This window comes from Larus michahellis, chromosome 2 (genome assembly GCF_964199755.1).
Source record: "Larus michahellis chromosome 2, bLarMic1.1, whole genome shotgun sequence".
In the NCBI taxonomy this organism is placed as follows: domain Eukaryota; kingdom Metazoa; phylum Chordata; class Aves; order Charadriiformes; family Laridae; genus Larus; species Larus michahellis.
In genome coordinates this window covers 118,687,834-118,703,544 of record NC_133897.1, presented here as the reverse complement: position 1 = coordinate 118,703,544, position 15,711 = coordinate 118,687,834, and the positions used below count along the sequence as shown (strand labels likewise).

Here is a 15,711-nt window from a genome sequence, read left to right as displayed (position 1 = left end):
TCAGACAGCCTCAGGCAAGCACCTGCAGAAGAGGCCAACGCTGTCAAAAACAGATCTATCAGAGAGTTCTCTGATAAATGAAAAACCTGTCTATAGTCTGCAAGTGTGAACCTCTTAAGGCTACTTGGTATTTGCTAATGCACCTGGCAAATACTGTGTGGTGCCTTTAGCAATTTATAGCTTAGTTTTTCTTAAAAAATATTTGTTTTTATTTAACGCATTTCACCTTTCAGAACTGACCAATGATGACAATGTGGCTAAACATACTATGCATTTAAAATGCAATATATGCCCAATTTTAAAAGCCTGGCAACCTTATTAAATCCAAGGAAATTTAATTTTTTCTAGCTCAGTATATTTGCACTTCAAATGAAGCTTCCACCTGATGAGCAACCATACTCTTTCAGAAATCTTGATACGTGCTTAAGAGCTTTAATGGTTTTATATTATTTTTGTATCATAATAAACTTTCTGAATTCATATAAAAGCCTTGTTTCGTTGTTCTCACTTATCTCCTAGCCAGAGTAATGGTGTTAAATGTCAGACTAAAGGTAATGTACACCTTGCATTTCAGTAAACAAGAAAGATTCTGGATATGCCCAGTAAAGGAAAAGACCTCCATCCTATATTTCTCACTACAAAGGAGTTACTGGTGGTTTTGTACGTAAACCCATTACAGCTGCCTGGGGCTCCCCCCCAAGGTGATGAGCAGCGAGCCTTTGTGGTTCAGGAACTGAGTGAGAATTGGAATACTCAGATTATTAAAAAAGGCAATGCGGTGAGACAAAGCAACGAGTTACTGCTGGTCTAATGTGCATCAAACGGGTTTGATGCCCCACTATGGTGGGCAATATAAGAATACAAAAAAAAGATCATTATCTTCCTATGCTAGCAGGGTTTGGGGTTTTTGTCTCTTTTTTTTTTTCCTTTTTCTCCACCCTTGCTTGACTTCTTACTGTCTTCTACTGTACCTGTTGGTATAGGGGCAAGGACACAGCCGGCAGGAACCTTTAGTGGCATCTCCAAAATAACCATCTTTACAGCGCTCACATTTCTCCCCCGCAGTATTATACTGACAGTTCTTCAAAAGGAAACAAGCAAGACAGTTAACAGTGCTTTGCCACTCAATATGGCTTTACAAAACAAATATAGCTAATTTACTCAGAGGACACGTTCTTTCCCTTCCACTTCATCAAGTATTTATTGCCAAACTACCCTCACAACCAGGATAGGTCGATTCCAGTCATTCTCTAATTGTAGAAAGTACAATTTGCTCACTATTGTGGAAAAGCAACGGGTAAATAGGCAGCATTAAACATATTTTTAAAGTCATTCAATCAGATGCATAGTTTGTTAAGGAACATTCTATTAATGCACTCTCTCTGTCTCGATATTTCAATTAAAAACCACTATGTTTAAATGGAACTTTAGATTTTGCATTTTAACACTAATTAGAAAGCAGATATCATTTAAAAGCATGCAATTAAATGAGCCCAAGTACATTCTTTAAAAAATCCCATGAAATTAATATAAAAAGTATTTATCTTAGTAGATTCAGATCAGAATTTAATTTCATGTACTTTCTCGAGTGTATGTGTAATTTGCATTTACCTAGGGTAACTGGAATAAATAATGAAAAGCAAAGGCTAGGAAAACAATTGAAACTGATACAAATGAGACACTTTTTCCATGATAAAATTGTCGGGAACTAGATCTTATTTTAGAAACATATTCCTGGTGCTGTCTAACTGGCACACACATTTGGTTGGACTTGATGATCTGAAAGGCTTTTTCTAAGCCAAGTGATTCTTTGATTCTACACTTATACATTATGGGGAGAGGAAGAGCAAGTTGCTTTTGCGTTACCTAAAGAGATGCTATATTAAAATAGAAGTTGTTCAAATACATTTTTGAGCAGCCATAAAAATTCCAAGTGACCAACACTCAAGAGGCATTAAAGCTCCCAAGTTCTAAAACTGTTCTCTTCAATGTGCAACAGACTGATCCCGTGTCCCACAGGGCTGAGGGCGTACTAAATAATAAAGTGAAAGATGGAAAAAGAAAGTGGGAAATTGGCTGCAAGCAGTCACTGAGCAGATTGCGCTCCCATTTCATGGACTTTGATGGCTTAGGGCTATGTTTGAAGGCCCTACTACCAAGTCTGGCAGCAGAGGGGCATTTTTCCCTACAAATGAGAAACAGTTCTGTCTCTCCCATCCCTACAAATGAGGAACTCCCACCTCCTCTTACATTCCATTCTCCTCCACATTTCTTCCCACACAGATTCCCTCAATCACATCAACAGCCCCTCCCTCAGCCTCTGCATGTAGTAACCCCTACTTTGTTTTCATTTTGGTTAAAGAACCAAATTTGCAGCTCACTTGAGAAAGCTTCTGGGAAAGAACAGGAAAAACTCCAGTTCACTTCAGGGCCATTTAACTAGCAGAAGCTAAAGTAATATGAAGACACTATGTTTGTAAAAGGAAGCATTTTAAAAAGCAGCCTCTATAAAAGCTGGTGCATATACTCCTGCAAAAAGCTCATAGAAAATTCAGACTGTTTCTGAATAATTATTGTAAATTTTAAGAGTCCTGAAGAATAAATTGAACTGCAAAAAGTGTAAGAGAGAGGTATTTAAAAATATTTGTATTGGTTTCATCTTGGACCAACCTCTCCCCTCTCTCCCGAGGTTTATCTCCTGGCTTTTATTTTGCTTATTCTGTCTATAGAAAATGAAGCAATTCCGTAATTGCTGAAGCAAGTTTAAGATATTTTACATATGAATGTGCCATGCTGTTCCTCTAGCTACATGGCATAGAAGGACTAGAGAACATAATCCTCTCAAGGCATGGTGGGATGAAGCCAGAGCAGCAAGTCCTTCATGGGTCTTCCTTCAAGTTTCACAGGGCCAGAGACACCCCTGGAGTCACAGCATCTCCAAACCACCAAGGTCTGGATGATGCAAACTCTGAACGGAAAACTCGCACCCACATGGTACCAGGAAGCCAGAATAGAATGTGTCACGGCCTCAACAGAAACACCCAGGTATGTGGGGTTATGTGACGTGAAACAACATGTCATGGGATGAGCAACTCTCAGCACCATGCTGCTGCTGAGGGTACGTGCCTTTCAGGAGGAAGGGCAGGGACCGTGACGACACAAAGTCTGATTAGTGGCAGAGGGATGGCTTTTCCCTACACATGAGAACCAGTTCTTGTGTCTTCTTCATCTCCTCCTGCACTCCATTCTTCTCCAGTTTCAGCAGCACAGCACTGCACTCCTCTCCTTCCACCAGCAGGCAGCAGGATAGCTACTGCCTGAGCTGGGGAGGATTGCACTGCTGCCACAGAGGAGAGAGTCAGCCTGGGATCATCCTCACAAAGCCTTCTCTGGAGGCTATCACTGGTCTCCCAAGTAACAAGTGATAGGACAAGAGGAAATGGATTCAAGTTGTACCAGGAGAGGTTTAGGGTGGATATTAGAAAAAAATTCTTCACCAAAAGGGTTATCAAGCATTGGAATAGGCTGCCCAGGGAAGTGGTTGAATCACCATCCCTAGAGGTATTTAAAAGACGGGTAGACGTGGTGCTTAAGGACATGGTTTTGGCAGCGTTAGGTTGATGGTTGGACTCAATGATCTTAAAGGTCTCTTCCAACCTAGACAATACTATGATGTTATGTGAAGGCACTGGGGTCCAGTGCTCCAGGTGAGGAGCAGGAAGAAGGAGGCCAAGTGCACTTGCATCTAATCTTTGCACTTTGGATATGAAACTTGACGACTCCACACTGGGAAGCCTCCTTGCCTTCTCTGCACCTCTGCAGGTCTTTGTCCCACGGCTCCTCTACAGAGAGACAAACTCACTCCTTATTAGGTGGAGGCTCATGATGGAAATACAGGCCCTCTGGGCTTCCATTTTTCACTGCATTATCCTGGATGACTTCGCTTGCCCTAAATTTTGTCCCAGGGCCAAGTGTTGATTTAGCTCTATCTATCTGAAAGTTAATCCATCTGTGAGAAGGAGGGGACAAAGGGAAACCTAATCACATACCTTCATGAGGTAAAAGTGAATTTTGCATAATTTTTTTTCCTTTATAATTTTCATCCAAAGTAAAACTTCCTCGTCTTTATAGCTCTGCTGCAGCGCTTTCCTGTCATGGCCTGCCCTGCCTCTCCAAAGCAGCAGCCTGTAAGTCATCCCCCAGAATATGCCGAATTGGTTTATAGTTTCCATTAAAGCAGGAGGGTTGGTTGAGACGAAGTCGGGGTTGTGGGGGGGGGGGGAATGACATAACACGCAGGAATGCACCGCAGGCAGAACGGATGCAGCACGAACAAGGAAGAAATAGCAGAGAAGACAGACCGTGAAAGAGGTTGGCAAGGTTCTTGTTTACACAGTAAGTGAAAAATTAGTGAAAAGTTCTTAAGCGGGAATATTTCAGAACGAACTGTTCAAAGAAGCGTCAGGGATATAAGCTGGAGAAGTGCAGTCGGCCAAATGTCACGCTTGCGTTGCTACAAGGGCTGATCCACCCCTGGGAGGCTGCTTTGGGTCTATTGTGGTGTGCCAGGGAGCAGAATCTGCCCCACTGTATCTGCTGTAGCAGCTGAAATTTTCTAATTTTTCTGATTTTCTAACTTTCTAATTTTCCTAACTTCTACCCCCTTTATCTCATCTTCTTTACTGCGGTATTTTTTAATCCATCTAGTTGTAAATTAAGTTTAGTGGACATTTACTGATGCTGATTAAACAAGCGATTCTGCAAAGGCTGTGCTATGCCTGAATGCGCTGCTTGTCAGCACTGGCAAACCCCAGTATATATGTAAAAAACTAAGGACTCCACATACCAAGATAAGACCCCATATTTATTATAGACAACTGCAAACACTTACATATGCACTAATTTGGTGACTTTTTGTACCATGTGCTAACAAAAATTACAGGGGAAAGAAGAAAACAAAACCAAGGACACAAATTATTCTTTATCACCCAGGGTTATGTTAAATGTACGTGTAAGTGTCTGCAATTTACACTCATTAACAGATATGCAAGATATAAAGAATGAGGCAGGCAAGGATTATTTCTAGTTGTTTGGAATTTAACAATACTGTATATTCCATACTGCAGTAAGGTAAATGTTTTTTTTTTCCAATTCATTTCTTGAACATTAGTATTTACTTACGATACATTTTCCATCACCATCTTGACACCTATTGGAATTGCCATTGCAATTGCAGGGGACACAGCGTCCACTAAATAATCCTTTATGCTCACGATAAAATCCAAGGCCACATTCCTAGACAGTAAGCACAGAGAAAAAAAAAAAAAGTGAATTCTGGTGGAAATAAAGTTCTACAGGTCATGAGAAGGGTATTTTGAAATTGTTTGCCATTTTGTAGCAGAGGTGTACATTTCCTGGCAAGCTCTTCTAAGCCCATATTATTGTTTAAATAATAAGTGTTTTGATGCAGTGAATGGCACTGAAGAATGGAGATGAAGAAGTTTCATTCTAAGCATCTGAACCCTGTGCTCTACACTTTGTGGTAGTGGGGATTTCATCATTTTGACTCTAACCTCTGAGCAAAACGCATTTCCTGTGGCTATGTACAGAGGTGTACAATATGACTTTTAAACCACAGAAAAAGATTTCAATACAGATTCATACTACAGTCTCCTCAAAGAACAACATATGAAAATCTCACATATTAACTAGTGGTTATATGAAATCTTGGTATTAATTTAACTACAGTGTATTCCTTGGAAGTACTTCTAATGAGATATCTTTTACATGAATTCATCATGACTTCCAAGTCTACCAGGAGCTATACGAAGCCACGCTTAGAGCGAGGTGATCTTACAAAACACACAGCACTCTTATTTCTAAGCACAGGCTTGTCCCAGAGACCCGGGAAGCATGAGAAGAATGTTCCACTATGGAGGGCACAGGACTGAAGCACGGCCTGTCAGATCAAAGTCAGGTTTAAATAGGGAGCTGAACCAGAGGAAAATTATGAACGAAGCAAGAGACATGAAGTTTGTTAGCCTACACCAAGAAGGTAGTAAACTAGTATGTTAAAACCAGGTTCTTGCTCGGCGTGGGAAGGGAAAGGACACAGGTAGGGGAAGTACAAGGAATTCTTCCTGGGGATGGAGCCTTTCTGTGTACAGACCAATTCAAATATTCACGCCCACATTCTCTGCTTAGCATCCTCCTGGCACACCACCCACACCAAAAGTGACCGGACATAAGTCTATCCCTTCTATTCCCTAGCTCCTTTTCACAAGTAACTAAGCTACTGTGGTGCAAGGAAGACCAGAGGCTGGATGGAAGTGTGGAGAAAGCTGTGCTCCCCACGAAACCAACACCTCCCAGGTTCCTGCCTCCAGCAATGTACTTCTGCACTGTGCCTATACCTCACCTGTACCTCACAGTTAGAAGCTGACCCCAATGACACTCAGAAAACAAGCAACAGTTGAACTTTAAAGCCATAAATCTTTTCTCATGGCAGTTGCGCCACTAAGACTGATGGGACTAATCTGAAGAGCAAAGGGTTTGCAGGATGATGTCTCAAATCATGTTCCAGTGCTTTGAGGCATAAGTATTTATGCAAGGGCAGGATTAACCATCGTTTATCAACGATGTAACTACCAGAGAAAAAAAATATTCACCTCTCCCAAAGCAGATCCCAGAAGGCATATTGAGTTATTGCTGTTTAAACAACAGTTGCTAGTGGCACCTTTGCCTTCTTTACATGTTGGATAAATGTAAAAAAAAAAATACAAAAGGTACTCGGAATACTAATATCACCAACAGCTTTTAATACTGACTTCAGTGCGAGCAAGGACTGAATTTAGAATAGGCACTTGAAACCTTTCAGATACATTTTTAAAAGGGTAAATATGTTCCCTGAACAACAGGGAGCCAATATACACAGCTTCTGAATAAACCAGGGCCTGAAATACACTAAACAGCATGACTAAGTAAAATATAGGCTTTAATGCATATAAATTTTATTTACGGAGAGTCTCTTTTCGAAGAGCAAAATGAATCACTCATTTCAAAAATACATCCAAAAGCATTCAGCAAAAATCTATAGAGCTTTTTGTTTTTCTATTTATCCGGTCTTTAAAACAGCACATTTGGAGTATGTGGTAACTTTGTTTTCAAAGCAGCGCTCGTGATACTGAGAAACTGATTTCATGAGAAGATAAAGCTCCAGGCACTTCCAAGTGCTCAGGAGTTCAGGCTGATTGTTTTCAAGTAAACAGCAATTTAAAAAAAACTTCTCGTGTACGCTTTTGTTAGCAAAGTACTTTGAGACATAAGATTAGCCACCTTATTACTTTCCTATTAAGTAATGTAGAAGTCGTTATCAAATTAGTTCATATGGAAACAAAGAGAAAGAAGGAAGCAAGCGAGGAAGGGAAAACGAACAAATTACCTGTCTCTGGTAAAAATCCCTTTGAACTTGCTGTTGCTGCTGACTCCCCCCATGAAGGCGAGGATATGATAGCCTCTGTTGCATGTCTTGCGCTAAACAACGCCCCAGGGCTACTAACGTGACAACCAGCCATCCTACATTCCTCGGCCTCTGCGCTTGGGCCATCATTTCACTTCAGCTCCACCGCCAACATACGCTGCTATCCTTTTGGCGCTCGCCCGCTCTCTTATACTCTTCCCTTCTTCTCCGGCTTCTGACTCAGATTAATGAGGCTCTGTGCTGTGATGGGCCCCACCTTTAAACTTTATACGTGAGTCAAGTTGTACAGCACACATTACCGCTCCTGAGGTTAACAAGTAACCCCGTGGTTCCTGTAGCTCAATATATACCTAAGTTGGGGTGTGGCAGGCATCACCTCCTCCCCACCTAAGGCAGCCAGACAGGGCTAGGTGATTAGCGCAGTAAATCACTGCCTGAGTAATGCTGCATAAACATACAGGGCTTACGAATTACCCAGGCGAGTGTCTTGATCACTTCCTCTGGCTATGTATTTCCACCAGGTTATATGAAAAAAAGCAAAAAACCCAGCACCTTAGTTTATAAAGGCTGTACAGTGAAAAGCAACGGGATGGCGGTAGGAATTTCCGTCAACACTCATCAATCTGCCTGTGGCACAGAACATCAAATGTGTGAAAAAATACGTTTCTAGAAATATTTCCAAAATGGCATTTGACAGATGATGAAGAGCTGCCCTTAGCAGTCGATGTGCACATGAGACATAAGCCAACCGAAAGTGTTGTTTTATTCAGTTTCTCTGCAGCTCCTCTGGTCTAGATATTATTCTTTCATTCTCATTTCAAAAACATTTGCAAGGTTAGTACAGCAGTTGCTGCTTTATGGTAGTCCTTGACCTTTTCCTGAGAGAATAATTCCTCATATTTTGTGCACTTTGCACACCACTTACCTCTCCAGTACTTTATTTATATAGATACTCCAGTATATATATATATACTCCAGTACCACACCACTTTATACTCCAGTACTCCAGCACCTTACTGCTGCCTTGGGTGCATACACATGGGAACAGTCAAGCTCTAAGCTAAGCAAAGTGACAACCAAAAGTAGTACAGCCACAGGAACAGCAGCAGGGACAGGATATACAGCCCTGGCTAGGATTTTGCCATTCTTCAGGTAAGAGTAATACTTTGCAATGCTTCTATTATCTTTCATAATAATACCTCCAAGCATTTTTTTTCAAATATTTTAACTTCAGCTTTCAAATATTTTCCTATAAAAACAGGAAAAGTGTTAGTCACTCCACAAAGATAGGAAAGTAACCAGAATTATCTAGGTTCAGGTTACTTCTCTTGGACCTTATCACACATTTCCCTGATAAAATAAGGAAACGAGTCCACATGTAGGGTCTCACAGACTGTGATCAAGTCAACTCTGACCTTCTCTCCATTAAAGTAATTATCAACCGAGATCATTCAGCCTCTCATAGGGCATCACAGAAGAATCCCTGACTATAGTGCCATACAAATGTAAAATGACATTTACAGTTCCGACAAAGCAATCATGAGTCGAATAACCCTACGGTGCTTCTTAGACAGTGAAAGCATTTGAGGCACTGAAAGCGCACATGCTTACAAGAAGCACGTTTAATTACTTTAATAACCAGCCTCTGTTCCTCTGACTAAACTAGTATGTATCGCTGTAGGCAAGACAGAAGATAATGGCACAGCATGGAGGCAAATGCGTCCTACCTGACATGAGTCACCCGCGTACTCCGGAGGGCAGGAGCAGGTCTCCACACTATGTGCAACGCTGCCGCTGCCTGCACTGGTGGCTTCCTCCAGCCCAACCTCTCCAAGGGTTAATCGCTGAGTCTCCGTGAAGTAGAGGCCTCTGATGTGTAAACCCTCCAGTCTAGACAGGATCATCATCAGTTCTTCCCTGGATACAGGGTCGTTGCTGCTGGCATGCCTGAAGTTTCCCTGCACGTGGAGGGTACAAAATGAGCGCAGCCCTCCAGCTTCTTAAGAAAGAGTGTCTGCAAAGAAGACAGGATGACAGAAAAAGGGAGGAAAAACCCCATGGAACAGACTCCTCTGGTGCCAATTGCTGTGGGGCAAAATAGAGGTCAGGAAAATAAATATAATGAATGGAAGCACAGGATAGTTGGAAAAAGGAATAATAAGCATAAAAAGGGATGTACCCTTTACTTTGCAAGGTACATACAGCTTTGAGGTATCGAAAAGTGATGAAGCATATAGATTCTTCTTCAGTCATCCAAGTTGCTTTGAGTATATCACCCACCAAACCACAAGAGGGTGGAGGAAAATGCTTTTATGTTTAAGAGTAAGCGAAGTCCTAGAAATCCAACCTTTGAGGGCTGCACTCACATGCTTTCTTACTGCTAATAGACACAGCATTACTGAAAATGGAATCTGACTTGAAGAAACATCTTTTTTGCCTATATATGAGAAAAAAGTAATTTACCTAGTTTGACCTTCTGAGGACAGATTTAAGGTAGGAATAATCCCTGCTAAATTCACCTGCCTGAATGTTGGACAACCATTCTCAACTAGGTAGCTAGACACCAAGGAAAACAGATAACAGTTCGTTCCATCCCTATTAAGTAGAGTCTGGGCCTGTGATGAATCATTTTCCATTGATGCCTGATTCAGTATTACTCCACCAGCCCTGGAGGGAGTGCTAAGGGCTAAAATGGACAAGATGCCTAACTTAAAGGTTGCTAAAATTAGGTGTCATGGACCAGAACCTAGGTTCAATGTGGCAGTAAAGAGAGAAAAAGTAGTTTATATTTGAAGCCTACAGTATTTAAGCTTATATTCATTAACATTATCAAGTATTTGGTATTTCTGCAGATATTACCTGTGTAATTTTTGTGTGCCATGGGGAAGAAAAGGGAAGGCCATTCCATCTTCATTTCTTACCTCAACAAGCTGCACGCGGCCATAATATTGACGGTCAGGCAGTGGGTTGTTGGGATCCATATAAACAACTTTCATTTGCTGACCCTAGGTAAGAATGAGGATATAACATTGCCATTCCATTACTTTTGATGGTAAAGTGTTCAGATGCAGTAAAATTTGGTGAAGCACATCAGTCCTGTTCTTTGGGGGATAAAAACTAAGTAATACTAGGAAAAATACACAGCAAGCACTGTGTTCGAGTGTCAGCAGGATTTTCACTGCTTTTGCCTATTAAAAACCTTGCTGTCAAATAAAACACCAGGAAAATTTAATTAATCCTGACCAATTTCCACAGGAATTAGTTATTACTTTTGAGTAAAAATGTGTTTGCGTTTTCAAACACTCTCCTTTGCATCCTGGTGCACAAATAACTCTAGATACTTTATGAGGCATGTTTCCCAGTAAGAATCCTAGAATCCTGAATTAGTATTTCTGATGGTCTGAAGAAACAAAACCACCCCCTCGGGAATTTCAACAAACGGTAAAAGATTTCAATTTTGGCCCTAAAGTGCTTAAATTAAAAACTGTTAACCTAAAATGCATTTTTACTTCAGTCCCTTGAAGCCTTACAATTACACTTAATTTTATGGTGAAGAAAATTCTCACAGAAAATGAGATTAATTACGCATGGCATCCAGGGCATATTTTACAGAGTCGAGGCCATACTTGTTGACAAGTGTGCAAGGCATTCATTAATATTTTTTCCACAGGTGCCTTTTACAGAGAAAATCACGTTTTATCTTTTTATTTGCTCTCAAGTCAGTTATGCTTAATAATATGTTACTTTGGCAACAGAGATAGGCATGTTGATGGCTTTGAGCAAAATGCAGTAAAATCACATAGAAATGTAGCAAGTTGCTATAAAAGTTAAGCACATTATAGGAGCAAAATTTGCCATAGCTGTCAGGTAACAGAAAAAGTCATGGTATTGGTATTGCTTGAAAGAAAAAATAATATTTTAGAACTTACTGTTAGTTGTATATCAGGTCTCTTATCCAGAAGAACCATGCCCTCGCTAGGTAAGCCAAAAGATTTCACTTGGTAACTTAGGAAGCCACCATACGAAGAAAGCTGTAACGAAATGCACAAGCCCAGAGATACTTTACCGCATTATTCCCTGATATTAATATAACTTTGTATTCAAGTCTACCCCATCTCCCAGCACTGTGAATAATATACTTACTCTTTGTTCTCTAGACAAAATATGAAAATATGTGTTGCTTGGAAGAAATGACTTTCTATTTTGTTTACTTTGTGTATCTGGCATCAATTTTTGAGCAGTTACTGTGCTCTGGAAGGTTTCCTGCATTGGGCTGGGTTTTTTCATACCCAGGGTCATGCTATCTGTGTCATGGAGAAATCACATGTTCACATGAAAATGTTCTTCCCCTGGCCCTACAAAACAGATTTGGCTCATCAAGAGCAGATGTCAGGCTGACAACGAAAGTGGTAATGAACCCCACGAACAGCCATGGATAAAAAGGAGAAGTCAGGCTAAGCATCTTTAAAGGTGGCTTTCATAGGCCAGCCTTTTCTAAACTTACTACAAACACGAATCTAATCAGGAAATCTTTTCTCCACTTTCTGGAGGACAGGACTTCTGCTGGTATCAGCTCTGTTTTCAGCAGAGTGTTGCTGTAGGCTGAGCTAAAACCACACTTCTTCTGGCTCAGCTACGGGTGACCACAGGCCGCCTCAAACCCAACCAAATACATACGCTGCTGCCCAGAACAAAGACTTGGGCAAGTAAGTTTGAATCATCTGACAAACAGCTTCCCTGCTGACTCAGTTCAAAACATATTGAGCGTAAAGGAAGCTCCAGGCACAGCCTAGATAGTTTTTGTTCCAAGAAGAGCCTACAAGGAAGGTTCGTGGGTACTAGGTGAAATCAGGTGTTTTGCCACAGATGTACTACCTTCTTTTGCACCCTTTTCTGTTTGCCCTAATAGTTTATGCTTGGTTTTAACATAAGAGGAAAAACTGCTTTGTCAGGTTTTGGTGTTCTGCAGGAAAGCACCCGCCTTCGATCTACCCCTTGATGAATTACAAACAAAACACAGACATCTCAGTACTAAATTTGCTCCTTGGATCACAGGGCTGTAATTCATGCTATTATCTTTAGCCAACTGCATTTTCAAAAGCATCGTTTGGAATATTGGCTATATTTTGCCAACACAATCAAAACATCCCTGTATAAATAATTTATTTTTTTCAAAAAGATAAGAAAATTCAAATTAGAGCTTATTTCCTGTTTAACACACATTTTAGGACTGCACCATGTGACAGGCTGTTATGTTACTGCTTTTTAAATGGATTTTTTTTTAAATGGAAAAATATTGGTGTTATAAACTACCCTCTGTATTCTATATGTACAGCATTTATTTTCTAACATTAAGAGTGGTCTATTAAATAGAATGTTAACGTACAAAAGAGCAGAAAAAGGGGATGATGTGATCTGAATTTCTCAATGACTGTTAGTTTCTGCACTGCTACAGATTTTACACTTGATTCCCTTTCAATTTTGTACACAAAAGGGAGAGTGGAAAGAAAATATACTCTGCTAAATATTAATGTTCCAGTGAAACTACTTAAAAGGTTTAAGATAATGGAAAACAGTATCTATACCCTCATCATACTGAAAAATGTCTGGAGTGATCTTGTCCACATTTTCTGAAACAGGTGCTATCACTGGAAGTAGACCAAAACCTGACATTTTCAGATTATAATAACGTGGATAACTGGTAAATTTAGGAGCTTTTAAAACTAGCAGCAAGATAGCATTTTTAGGGGGGAACTTTCACTACTGCAGTACTGCCTGTGCTAAAATATACACTTTGCACACAGTGTACAGTAAAAGCAGGTCCAAAAATAGAACTATTTTATTTACAGTGTTGTCACTGTAAATAAAAGCAAGTCCTGGCATGCCTCGTTAGATACTGTGACATGCAACATAAAGCTCATAGCACTGTTCTTAATAGCTGTGTTTAAAAAGGGTTATTTTGTTATGGCAACAACAAAAGTCCTTTTGGTTTAACACTATAGTAGACAACGTACGCTTTAACATGATTTTCTTTGGAAAATAATTTGTAGACATTGAAACAAGAACGTCTATAACATTAACAAAAAGCACCATAACTAAGCATGCTGTTCAACTGAAAGGTATTTACCTCTGCGCACAGGAGAGCAGGATGAAAAATACTGCTCTAGTCTTTAAAATGAGGATTAAGAGGAACTTGAAAAATTGTACCATCTTTAATGTGTCTAGCCCATTTGTCTTTCACTTGGGTGACAGGAGGATTGCGTCTAAAAAGCCTGTGTGTCCTACAACGGGCTAGCAACTATCGATACCTATGGAGTTCCAAACAGGGAGAACCTGGGGCTCTGGGCCTGCAAGCCGTCACTAGCCAAGTCCCCCTGCTCTGAAATGCTGATAGGTATCAACTGCGAGCAAAAGACTGCTCCCCGTGCATCAGTAGAACGAGCAGCAAGCAGTTCAAAGAACACAATGGTTAGAAAAGCAGGTGCTGCTCTTCCCAAGCAACATACCGAAAGCAAAAGCTTGGGGTTTTTTTGCGTGCCACTAAGCACATAATCACCTTTTATTCTTTTGGAAATCTGCCCAGGAGATACTCTAGGGAGTCTAAAGGATACTTGGGCACAAGTACTAAAGGATACTTGGGCTCTACATGTTCTGGGTGACAGAAAAGCATCTGAAGGTAGCAGCTACCTGAACCATAGCTCCTGACCATGCTGCTCACATAAAGACCTCCCTGTCACCAAGCAAGGTGATTAATTCTGTGTTATTGGTTATAATTTTAGCACTGTACTCAGAAGTAGAATGTTGTGATTCCTGGCATGACAGTCAAGAGAGATAAGAATCTTGTGAGGGAAGAAGAGAAACGTATCTAAAAGAACCAATAAGACTCTCTAGCAACGATGCTGTCAAAAAATGAATACGTCATTAAAACAGATGAGTTAGATGTCATTTACCTTCTCTCCCAGGTAAGATGGTGGTGCTTTCCAGTACAAACTATGCACTGAAGCAGGCAATTCTTGAACATCAGCCACTACGCTATTACTGACTGGATTGAAAGTGACTGGAATGTCAATATTTTCATCCACTGCCTCCAAGCGCCAGTTCCTCATGTCCACAAACTAATGAAAATACATAAAGGAAATAAAAGCTTGTCCTTTATTAAACTACCAGCACCAAGTAATGAGGAGAAATTGTTAAGCCTCTATAATTCCCTTAGCATGAAATTCAACCCCTCCAGAGTCAGCCTAAAGTCTTTGTGCCATGGATGTTGCAAGGACCTCAAAAGAGAGTGTAAGCGGGACTTGGGATGCAGGCATTTGGTTTGTCACCCGCAAACTGAATTCTATTTTCAGTCACGTGAAGACACCATCCTTCTGGAGGTGACTAGGAATTGGGTACACAAACCCAAGGATATAATTTGGAGGTTCTTTTTTAAGTCCATTTTCTAAGTCCATTGCAAAATCAAACCAAGGACACAAACCTAAAAGACAGTGGGGACCTTTTGTGGTAGGTTAACTGGGAGGGAGGGGACACAGCAGGACATTTTGCAGAGGCAGACAATGTAGCCTAATATTTTGGTTCTTTAATGCACATTTTATGTTCATGGCTGTTGTTTCCTGAAAGACCGTACATCCTGTTATTTGTTATTATGCTGGGGAAAATAAATCATAATGTGTATGTACCAAAACGGTACCCGTGCCCCTGGGGCATGGGTCAGGGATGTGTTGGACAAACTTCCGGCCCTAGTAAACTCCACTGACTATTACCCTCTCTTAGTATTTCAGGTGGGTAGTGATGAAGTGGGTAGAAGGAGCCCAAAATCGATTAAAAGAGATTTTAGAGCCTTGGGGCGGCGGCTTAAGGGATCAGGAACACAAGTTGTATTCTCCTCTATCCCTTCAGTGGCAATCATGAATGAGGAAATTAACAGGAAGAGGCAACAGGTCAACTCGTGGCTCCGGGACTGGTGTTATCGGCGGGGCTTTGGGTTTTTTGATCACAGGCTGCTATATGAGTCACCTGACCTGCCGGTGGCAGGTGGGACGCACCTGTCCCAGAAGGGGAAAAGAATTTTGGGGCAGGAGTTAGCAAGGCTCATTGACAGGGCTTTAAACTAGATATGAGGGGGGAAGGGGAGATAACTGGGCCGGTCAGGAATAAACCCAAGGGAGGCATGCCAGGGCTTGAGGGATGGTTGACTAGCGAGGACTCTCACTCTGCCATTTCATTTGAGA

General features: G+C 40.9%; 1 protein-coding gene across 3 annotated transcripts in view; it reads right to left on the bottom strand.

Moving 5' to 3' along the window:
* Nucleotides 1–15,711, bottom strand: part of LAMA3 (laminin subunit alpha 3) — a 124,416-nt gene that overhangs the window by 33,396 nt on the left and 75,309 nt on the right. For all 3 annotated transcript variants that reach the window (XM_074576845.1, XM_074576846.1, XM_074576847.1), the window contains 6 exons: nucleotides 14,431–14,595; nucleotides 11,410–11,511; nucleotides 10,402–10,485; nucleotides 9,208–9,438; nucleotides 5,182–5,295; nucleotides 972–1,081 (listed from right to left, as the gene is read on the bottom strand). In XM_074576845.1, the coding sequence (XP_074432946.1) occupies nucleotides 972–1,081; nucleotides 5,182–5,295; nucleotides 9,208–9,438; nucleotides 10,402–10,485; nucleotides 11,410–11,511; nucleotides 14,431–14,595 (806 nt within the window). The remainder of the gene's footprint in view (nucleotides 1–971; nucleotides 1,082–5,181; nucleotides 5,296–9,207; nucleotides 9,439–10,401; nucleotides 10,486–11,409; nucleotides 11,512–14,430; nucleotides 14,596–15,711) is intronic.